The sequence below is a fragment of the Lactuca virosa genome, chromosome 5, assembly GCF_052849685.1.
Source record: "Lactuca virosa cultivar CGN04683 chromosome 5, Lactuca_virosa_CGN04683_v6, whole genome shotgun sequence".
In the NCBI taxonomy this organism is placed as follows: domain Eukaryota; kingdom Viridiplantae; phylum Streptophyta; class Magnoliopsida; order Asterales; family Asteraceae; genus Lactuca; species Lactuca virosa.
This window is the reverse complement of record NC_136430.1, coordinates 413,879,441-413,890,207: the sequence shown is the minus strand read 5'-3', so window position 1 is coordinate 413,890,207 and position 10,767 is coordinate 413,879,441. Positions and strand designations below refer to the sequence as shown.

General features: G+C 32.6%; 2 protein-coding genes across 2 annotated transcripts; one reads left to right on the top strand and one right to left on the bottom strand.

The window, feature by feature from the left end:
• Positions 1–1,748: 1,748 nt before the first annotated feature.
• LOC145113997 (uncharacterized) lies at positions 1,749–2,293 on the bottom strand. Its single transcript, XM_079050023.1, has 2 exons — positions 2,114–2,293; positions 1,749–1,988 (listed from the first exon to the last, which is right to left on the bottom strand). The coding sequence occupies exons 1-2, from the start codon at positions 2,291–2,293 to the stop codon at positions 1,827–1,829; spliced, it is 342 nt and encodes a 113-aa protein (XP_078906149.1). The 3' UTR covers positions 1,749–1,826.
• A 7,316-nt stretch (positions 2,294–9,609) lies between these two features.
• LOC145113996 (protein FAR1-RELATED SEQUENCE 9-like) lies at positions 9,610–10,104 on the top strand. The gene has a single exon (XM_079050022.1). The coding sequence runs from the start codon at positions 9,610–9,612 to the stop codon at positions 10,102–10,104; it is 495 nt and encodes a 164-aa protein (XP_078906148.1).
• Positions 10,105–10,767: the final 663 nt, after the last annotated feature.

The window sequence follows — 10,767 nt, the reverse complement described above, 5'->3', positions numbered from 1 at the left end:
TATATATATATATATATATATATATATATATATATATATATATTACAACATGATATTACAAAAGTTATCATGAAATTCACATTTATTTGCTTCCACATAAAAAAATCATTATACATAAGGAGTGTACATATAATTATATATTATGCTTTTTCTTTTTATTTCAATACCCCATAGCTCAAAAACATTGACGTTGTTCCTCAAGTCTATGATCAAAGTTGTTAAGATCGAGATCTTATTTCAGAACGTTATATATATATATATATATATATATATATATATATATATATATATATATATATATATAGAGAGAGAGAGAGAGAGAGAGGTTCAAATGTTTCTCAAATCTATTGTGTGCTAGAATGCACTAATAAAAATTTAGTAAAAATTATATGTATACTAAATGATATCCATACTTATAATTATTTTTTATGGAAACTGATTAAATTCGTCATTAATGTTAACAATAATATTCTTTCAGAAATGAATTCGTATCTAGAAGAATGAGAGTATATTCTATCAGAATGAGAGTATATTCTAGTACAATAAACTCTTGTTCTTCATATTCAATGCAACTTTATTGTATTTTAAGTGAGTGAGTCTTGAAACAAAAAACGAACTCATAAATAAAAACCTATATGCGAATTCATTCTAAAATAATGTTATTGCTGACATTAATGACGGATTTAAATAGTTTCCATAAAAAGAGAATTATAATAATGGATATCATTTAATATACATACAATTATGGAAATCATTTAATATCTATCTTTATTTAATTAAATAATTATTAAATTTTACCAAATTTCTATTGGTGCATTCTAACACATAATAAATGTAGGAAACACATTAACCTAGCCCTATGTGTGTGTGTGTGTATATATATATATATATATATATATATATATATATATAGGCTTAGGTTATTCTATTTACACTAATTATTGTGTTATTGTATGTATAAATGTGGGCCAATCATTTTACTTAATTTAAGAAAGTGATTAATATATATTATTAAATTAAAGATAATTGAAAAATACCATCTAATTTCATTCTAAGGGTATTTTAGACAATTTAGATAAATTTAAAAAAGGAAAATTCCATATTTTTGGGGATAATTAACTCTCTTGATTTTAAAATTCTAATTTTTTAATTACTTTAATTTTAATTATAACGTAATTTTTATAATTAAACCCGATTTTATTCTGTTAGAATCAGATTCTCTACAAATTTCAGGATACATATTTCTATTAGAATGATATTCTATGCGAATGCCAACACCGACTAATAACACATTTTTGGATACAACTTCAAATTTTTCATTACATTCTTAAAAAAGTAAAAACTTTATATAATAGTCTATGACAATGAAATACTCACTAATAACAAATAAAATTATGTAATTCGACCTTAATATTCTAGCAGAATATATTATTACATATACTCCTATCATTCTATTGTAGATTATTCTATCAGAAGAATAGCTCTTTCATTGATCATCCATGAAATTATACATGTAACGAAAATAACTGTCATGAATCAAATCATGTAAGAATAATATTCTCTGAGAATGCTTAGAATCACTTTCAAATTTGCGGTCCGTTCTTCAAGCATCAACTTCTGTCAAAACAAAACCAAATTGTAGTTTAGATTCCAACAGAATTGGAATTCATGATTCCATTCCAACAGAATTGGAATTCATGATTCCATTTCAGAAACATTGACGAGCTCTTGAGAAAACAAAGCAAAAATCTTTGCAACGCTTTTCATTTGTAGAAGAAAAATTGACACAACATTAACATGCAACATACAAAAAAATTATGAGTTTATTACCATCCATACTTGGCTTGTGTTTCTACTTTTGTGAGAAAGCCTTTTGAGCGCCTTTCTGCCAATTCCATCTCTTTAGATCTCATATCAAAGTATAAAGATCCAATCTGATGTTTCCTCTTGTGCAGCTTCGTTGGCTTCCCCTTCCCTGAAGAAGTCGGCTGAATATAATCCAGAATAGGAGACTATAAGTACAATTCTAGAACATCAAAATCATTTTCAATCTTACAAATTGAAACAGGGTTCTTACTTCTTACTGTGAGACCAAGAAAATATAACCAATTACCTGATATGAGGGCCCAAAAGCTATTCCAGTTGATTTGACTTGGTCTTCTCGTGGTCGATTCTTCATCAGTTCATCCTGACTAACCTCAATTATCTCATGCGGAATCTCATTCCTACCTCTCTTGCCAGGAACCCTCGTCATATTTTGTATAGCGGCTGCTTCTGAAATTTCTGGCTGCATATTTCTGCCAATCCAAATTTCTGAAAACCCTAATTCCCAAAATTCAATTGAATCCCCACCTGTCGTCGGACCCTCTTCTGGTCTCACCCCTCGCTGTTAGAATCAGAAGAGAGTAAGCAGAGAGTTGCTAATCAACCCTTGTTGCCCTCGCTTCACCCTCCTCTCCATCCGATTCAGTCGATTAAACCACCTAAAACACCCCCTTGGAGATCAGCGATCTTCTTTGCCGAGGAACCAACGAACCAATCTTTTTTTCAACTTTTAGAACTTATTTTTTATCAAAAAAAACTAAAAATACAGAAATTCATAACATTTGTACAACACTTGATTTTATATGTCTTAATATATGAACATTGTTCATTTATACACATACGCTCGTTGACGAACATACGAGTTCGTTGATGAACATATGCTCTAATAGTAATTTTAATTCTATTTTAAATAAATGTTTATTTATCAATGTTCGGTTATGAAAATGTATGATTTGTACAATTGATAAGTTATCAACATGTATGATTCTGAACATTACAAAATTCTAGAATTTCGTATAGATATTCAGTTACTAATATTACGAATATGAATATGTATGAACATAACTAATTTATGGACATTTGAGAAAAGAATATAAATATTCATCAATGATTTTACATTAGTTCAATTTATGAGCTTTTGTAAAAATGTTCATAACCGATATGTATGTTCATAAATGCTATAATTTAATAACATAATTAACAAATTATTATATTCTTTTAAAATAAAATAGTTAATTTATCATCATACCACTTTGTCTTAAATTGATCTAATGGACATGAAGATGGTTCTATGATTCTATAAATAATTTTTGTTCTATATTGAATTTCTCTCTCTCTCTCTCTCTCTCTATATATATATATATATATATATATATATATATATATATATATATATATATATATATATATATAGGGATGAGATTTAGTAACGGAAAACCGGACCGGAACCGGAATCGGAACCGTTAGAACCGGAATATATAGATCCGGTTCTGGTTTCGGGTTTAAAAATTGGCTTTATCCGGGTTCCGGGTAATCTGAGTTTGGGTCCATCGGGTCCGGGTAAACCGGGTCTAAAAACCGGAACCGGTGTTAGGAACCGGAATAACTTTTAGGGCCGGAACCGGTTTTTTGTGAAACGTTTAAAAGATGTGTATCTCATTCGTTTCAACTCCGATTGACATGCGGTTTTTTCCAACATGTAGTTTAGAGTTTGTACATGATTTTAGACTATAAATTTGCCATTTTTAGTTTTATATTCATTGACTTACAGTCCCCCAAAGTCGAGATATCAAAGCTGAAAGTTTTTAGTTTTTCAATTTTTTGTATTATGTGAAAGTTTTAAAACACGCATATCTAATTTGTTTGAAATCGGATTGACATGTGGTTTTTTTCAACTTGTAGTTTAGAGTTTGTACATGAGTTTAGACTATAATTTTGCCATTTTTTGGTTTAATATTCAATGCTTTACAATCCCCCGAAGTCAGGATATCAAAACTGAAAATTTTCAACTTTTCAGCTATTTGTTTTTGTACTTTGTATTCTGTGAAAATTTTAACACATGCATATCTCATTCGTTTAAGGTCGGATTGACATGCGGTTTTTTCTAGAGTGTAGTTTAGAGTTTGTACATGATTTTAGACTATAATTTTGTCAATTTTGGTTTCATATTCAATGAGTTACAGTCCCCAAAAGTCGGGATATCAATATGAAAATTTTCAAAGTTCAACCCACTAAGTAGTAAATAATTACCAAAAAATTCCGGTTTTTCCGGGTTTTCCGGTTCTAATCCCACTTTATCCGGTTCCAATCTACCCATTTTGATGTTTCCGGGTTTTCCGGTTCTAGACTCAATTTACCCGGTACTGTACCCGGAACCGAACCGGAACCGGTTCCTATATACCAGTCCGATTTCCGGTTCTACAAAATCCTGTTAACCGGTTCCGGGTTTTTCGGGTCCGGGTCCATCCGGTCCGGGTTTGGACCCACTTTCATCCCTATATATATATATATATATATATATATATATATATATATATATATATATATATATATATATATAGAGAGAGAGAGAGAGAGAGAGAGAGTTAGATTCAAATATGAACCTTAACTATTGTGTGATTGTAAGATCAAACTTCAACCAGTGATCTACAAATGGGTATAATCAAAATTTTCTTTTGTATTACCTAAATTAAAATAGTTGTATATATGGAAACAATTCGAACGTTTCAAATGATAATATATTTTCGGTTGTTGAATTAGGTATTTAATTAAGGTTCAGATCGACATATTGTTTTCATGCCTCCTTTATTAATCAAGTTTTGTTGTAGTTCGTTTGAAGTTGTCATACTCAACAATTCTGATTTTGCTATGATAATGGGTCTCGTCGATGATGAAATCAACGCCAGTATAAGCGAGGGATCTGTTCGATTTTTGTTTGGAATAAATGTATGATTTTACCTGTTTTTTTGTTTATAATTTTCACATTATGTTACTTAAACTGGTTATTTTTCCATTGCTTCGTTCCATCGTCATATGAAATTCTTAAAGAATGTTATATTTTATCATTCATAAAGAATCATATATTCTTAAAGAATCATATATTCTTAAAGAACTTTGAAAACAATTTTGAATATATATACATTCTACCAGATTATTCATAATTAATTTAAATAGTTCTGTTAAATTGAACAAAATAAAGGAATTTGTTTTGTAGTAGTTTCAGTTTGAATAGAACAATCTTTTATAATAAACTTACAAATTAATATGGCTTTTTATATATCAGATTATCATCAGTCTATTGAAGAGGATGAATGATCTTCTTAATCAGTAGGTTTTGAAGCATTGCATGGGAAACAAGAAAGCAGTGTATCAAAAGTTGGTTTTAGATATAGGGGAAGCTCATTATATTACGATTCAAGGATATGTGAAACCACATTATGAGAATGTCACTATTGAAAGAAATGCAGTTGTGGAAAGGAAGAGACTTTGTAGGATTTGCAATAAGTTGACTTATCATGATACGATGAATTGTCCATATAGGAAGATATAATGTGATTGAATTTTTATTTCATTTGCAAGTCATTTTATTTTTTCATGGTTAGAGAATTTATTTTCATCAAATGTTCGGATATGTCTGATTTCATTGAATAAGATAATTATAATTATATTTATTTTCATTTGGAATAAGATTGATTTCATTGAATTAGATAATTACAATTATATTTATTTTCATCATATGTTGGAATACATTTATACCAGTAGTATATATTCTTCAAGAATTAAGCATGATAACAAGTTGTATTAAATTTGGAAGTATTATTTGTATTTGCTCAAATGTATCACGTTGAATTTAGTTACTTCTATTTTGGAGTCAAAAATTCATTTTATCAATTGAAAATATAAATAATAACGAAATTTGTAAATTTTTTAATGAATATTGTATTACCCAAAAATATGAACCGGTTAACATGCAGTTCCTCTGATTTGGATTGTCCAGTTATTTTTTTGCCAATTCTTCTTATTCCTCGCCTATAAACCAAATGGACAATGAAAAGACAAGTAACTTCCTAATGGAGAATGAAATAGTGAATCAGATCGTGCATAATCAAAGCATCGGAATGGAGAATGAAATGCTTGATGAGTTTTTGCAGATTGAAGAATTTATCACTTACCAACAGTCACAAGATCCAATTGATTGGTCAGATAATACATAATACAGATGACGAAAACCATGTTTCGGATTACGTTGGTCAAGAAGTCAATGAAGGTACAAACTGTTTGAATAACGCAAAACTACAATCAACGTTAGTGTTGTAATTCACATTCTTGCAAAAATATAGTTAATATTTCATTTTTTTGTAATCATTATAATGTTACGTATGGACTGATACATAAATCAGAAACAATAGTTGTTTATTCTTTAGGAATGTGTTTTAGAAACTATATTAAATCACACATTATTCTTACATTATTATGTAAGAATGGTACTAATAAAACATTAACTAATATATTACAGTTGCAGAACAATTTGTAGTTGTAAGTCATTATACATCTCCGGGTGGGACAAATTATTATACACCCAAGACCAATGAAGATGTAAAGCCTAAAGTCGACGACATATATGATACATATGATACATATGATGCAGCTGTAGAAATGTACAAAAATTATGCACTTGAAGCAGGTTTTGATATTAGGCTAGGATCAAACAAGAAGAAGATGGATGGTACTTTCACCAGCAGGTACTTATTATGTAATAGAGAAGGAAAGCCCAACACTGGTAATGCTGACACTATTGATATTCAGTACAAAAAAATAAAACGAAGAAAAGATATACATAGGACAAAATGTCAGGCTCATTGTAACATCCCAAAAATACATACCAAAAATTTCTTTTTAAAATCATTATTAATAAAACCATAAGTCATCCATCATCATAAAGAAAATCATAAATCATGTATCTCAAAACATGATGTTAAATGCTATATCAAATCTTATGAGAAAAATATCAGAGTCTAAACAATCTCAGGTTGAAACTGTGGTGTGTGCCATGCGATCATCCCGAGCCTTTCCCCTAGCTAGTGGAAGTACCTGAAACCAAAAATGAAAACCGTAAGCACGAAGCTTAGTTAGCTCCCCAACTACCACATACCATACACATAACATATAACATAAGCTTGGGACACTGCCCAGCTACATCGGGAAGAACCCGACATCGGCTTACCCGGCATCGAGCCCCGCATCGGGCATCGGACCCCGTCCGGCTTGCCCCGACATACATACAACATAGCATAAAAACTAACATAAGCATATAAACATTCATCGGGCTTGCCCCGACATCAGACCGAAGTCCGGAACAACTAACACATGACATATACACTAACATACATCGTGATTGCCCCGTCATCGGACCGAAGCCCAGAACATATAACACATAACATGCAAGAATCACAAAGACATCAAGCATACATAGACATTCCTCGGGACCACCCCGGCATCAGATCGTAATCCTGAAAGCATACAACCTACATCGGGCCATACTCGGCATCGGGCCGTAGCCCAGAACTACAATCATCTAAACGGGCCGACATTGTGGCCTTAGACTCGTTCTTACTGGAGAAAACTCACCTCGTAAGGCTGACTGCTGAAACTCGAGTGAAGAATCTCTGACTACTGCTCCGACGACTCCCCGGCTATCAACTACATAATACACTTAATCAAAATCTGATAATCCTTCTCAGGGTAAAATGACCATTTTACCCTTGGTCAAAGTCAACATCCAGGTCAAAGTCAAAGTCAAGGTCAACTCTCAGTCAACCCCAACTCGTCGAGTTATCTCCTAACTCGACGAGTTCATGCACTACTCAGCCTCGTGGTCAACTAAGTCAACTCGTCGAGTCCCTTCCCAGACTCTTCGAGTTCTTCCTGTCATAACATCGGGGCATATCGACTCTAACTCGTCGAGTCCCTCCTTGGACTCGTCGAGTTCTTCAGCTTTCGTGTCCTAATCTTGTCCAACTCACCGAGTCATCTCCTAAACTCAATGGTTTCACTCACAACCAGAAAAGGGGTTAGGGTTCACGACCCGACTCGCCGAGTCCAAGAACAAATCGTCGAGTCCTCCATGTGACATATCAATTTTGTCGATTGTAATCCATTCCAATGCTTTTAACTCATAGATCCAGACTCCTTAGACTAGAATTACACATAAAGTTGCTAACTTTACGTGCATGCATGGTGTTATGAAGCTAAAACACCCACTACAAGCCAAAATGAAGGTATAAGTCATAGAATGGAGTCATGACTGAATAAAGGTGGAAACTTTAAGCTTCTAAAGCTCAAGAGTGCCCAGATCTGAAGGTTTTTCATCCCCAAGATTTAAATCTCAGAACGACCTTGGAATCTTCAACCTTCCTTCTGCAACTCCAAGCCTTTGCTTCCTTCTTCTAGCTTTAAATCACAAAAATGGCAAGAAATAGCTCAAGATTAGTCAAGGTTGATTTGGGTTTTGATATTTAGGTTTGGAGGTGATGGAGGCTGGGATGGAGGCCAGATATGATGCTTAAATAGGGTGCAAGCCCTAAAGATTAGGGTTTCATCCAGCCTGTCCTACTCGTCGAGTCAGGTCCCCGCGCATATACTTCCTTCTACTCGACGAGTTTGGACCACCAACTCGTCGAGTAGCCCTTCCAAAATGAATAAATAAATGAATTAAGTGCATACCAGGAACCATGCGTTACACTCATTTTGTATTCAAGCTCGTTCCTCAGACAGGAAAATATGTGGTTCATGAATTCGTTGAAAGACATAATCATATGTTGATACCTAAGGCTAATATGCATGTGTCACGTGTGAAAAGAAAACTAGATTTCTCTCAGCAAACTTACATTTATAACATGTCTAAGAATAATGTTGGGGCAAAAAAAGCTTAGAGGTAAATGTGTGGTCTCCAAGGTGTGTGTTCAGTTCGTGGTGGATTGGCGATTGATTACAAGAACTGTTCTAGGAATTTAAATTGTTTTATTGGTGGTAGTGATGCCCAATTGATTTTCAACATCATGGAAGAGAGAGTTAAATATGCACCAAATTTCTCATTTGAGTTTAGAGTCGAGGAAAAAAGACTATTTTCAATGTTTTGGGCTGACGAAACTTCTAAGTATAACTACAAGGAGTTTGGGGATGTTGTTTCATTTGATGCCACATACCAGACTAACAGGTTATTAGGTTATTAATATTTTTTTATATATATTTTGATGATTATAACATATTTTACATTTAGGTATACATGGTATTTGTTCCATTTACTGGAATTGATAACCATAAGAGGTGTGTCACATTTGGTGTTGGATTGCTTACCCGAGAAGACATGGATTCTTACAAATGGTTACTAAAATGTTTTTTGAATGCTTTTGGGAGTTCACCTAAGATTATAATGTTTGATTAAGATCCGGCAATCAAAAAAGCCATTGATGAATTGTTACCACTCTCCAGTCATCGTTTATGTATGTGGCATATAACAACAAAATTACCAAAAAAGGTATACATACCACTATTATTTTCTACAATTGAGTATTCTTTACAAAAGTATTTGTTATTTAATTTACAATTTCTGTTATTCATTTTTATATAACATATATTTCTTTGTATTCTTACATTTTTATGTTTTTTGTATTTTTTTAGTTAACTTGGGAAATTGCCAACAATTCAGACATTAAGAAACGTTTCAACAGCTTGATATAGAATGCAAAAATTAATGAATTAGAGTTTAAAGTCGGATGGGACAGTATGATTAAAGAATTTCATCTTGAGGATAATACATGGTTAAGAAAGATGTTTGGTTTTAGGGGACTGTGGATTCCTGCATTCTTCAAGAATGTTCCAATGTCCGGTTTGATGAGAACCACGTCACTCTCAGAAAGTCAAAACTGGTCTTTTCAGAACACTACACTATCTGTATCATATCTTGTCAATTTTATGATGACATTTGACTTGGTCATGGAAAGACAAAGGCACACTCAAAATTCATCGGATTTCACAACTACAACAACATTTCCGAAGAACATTACATATCTTCCTTATGATCCATACGCAGCAAAGGTTTACACCAGAAGAATATTTTATCAAGTTCAGGAAGAGATTTTTGAATCTGAAAAATCATGCTTTATCACAAAAGTCGTAACTGAATCTTCTGATGGCGTCGACATGTTTGATTTCTTGGAGAGAAAGAAAAGTGTTAGCACACTGAAAAAGGGGGTTGTCCCCGACCAACCCGAGGAGTAAGAATATCATTTTGATAGTCTTGTAAAGGACAAAGATTTTAAGGTATGTTTATATTTATATTTTTTAAAATTGACATCATAGACATATTAATTGATACTGAAATTAATTAAATTTTCACCAATAAAATGTAGGTTACTCACAACAAGAGTAAAGGATCCTTCTTGTGTACATGCATGCATTTTGAACATGTTGGAGTTCTATGCAGGCACATATTTTCTGTTATGAGGTACTACAATCTAGAAAAAAACTACCCGAAAGATATATCTTGAAACGTTGGTGTAGAGACATAATTCCTCCAGAATTATTGAGGCGGCGGTTTAAGAATTTTCAAATGGACGGAAATGTTGACAAGGCAGCAATCGACATCTTTTCAACTGTTGATCACTGTATTTTTGAGTCATGATCCAGTGAAGCTGCATGAGTACTTGGAGGAGATAAATAAGTTGAAAATGAAGTACTGCCTTTCATCTTCGTCTGATAATTTGGTTAACAGGAATCATTTTGAACAGATTATAGGTGTTACTCTTCCAAAGGAATGTGAAATTGAGAATCCTTCTATAATCAGCAACAAAGGTTCTGGTAGCCGTAGAAAAAGACTTAAAAGTAAAAAAGAGAGGTTGACAAATCAGTGTCAGAAACCAAAGAGAATGTGTAACTCATGCA

What these genes read in the sequence shown, in the direction of transcription:
- LOC145113997 (XM_079050023.1), bottom strand. Translation starts at nt 2,293, where the DNA reads ATGCAGCCAGAAATTTCAGAAGCAGCCGCTATACAAAATATGACGAGG. An exon ending in CTTTTGGGCCCTCATATCAG is followed by an intron (nt 1,989 to 2,113) that starts GTAATTGGTTAT and finishes GATTATATTCAG; the next exon opens with CCGACTTCTTCAGGGAAGGG.
- LOC145113996 (XM_079050022.1), top strand. Translation starts at nt 9,610, where the DNA reads ATGATTAAAGAATTTCATCTTGAGGATAATACATGGTTAAGAAAGATG.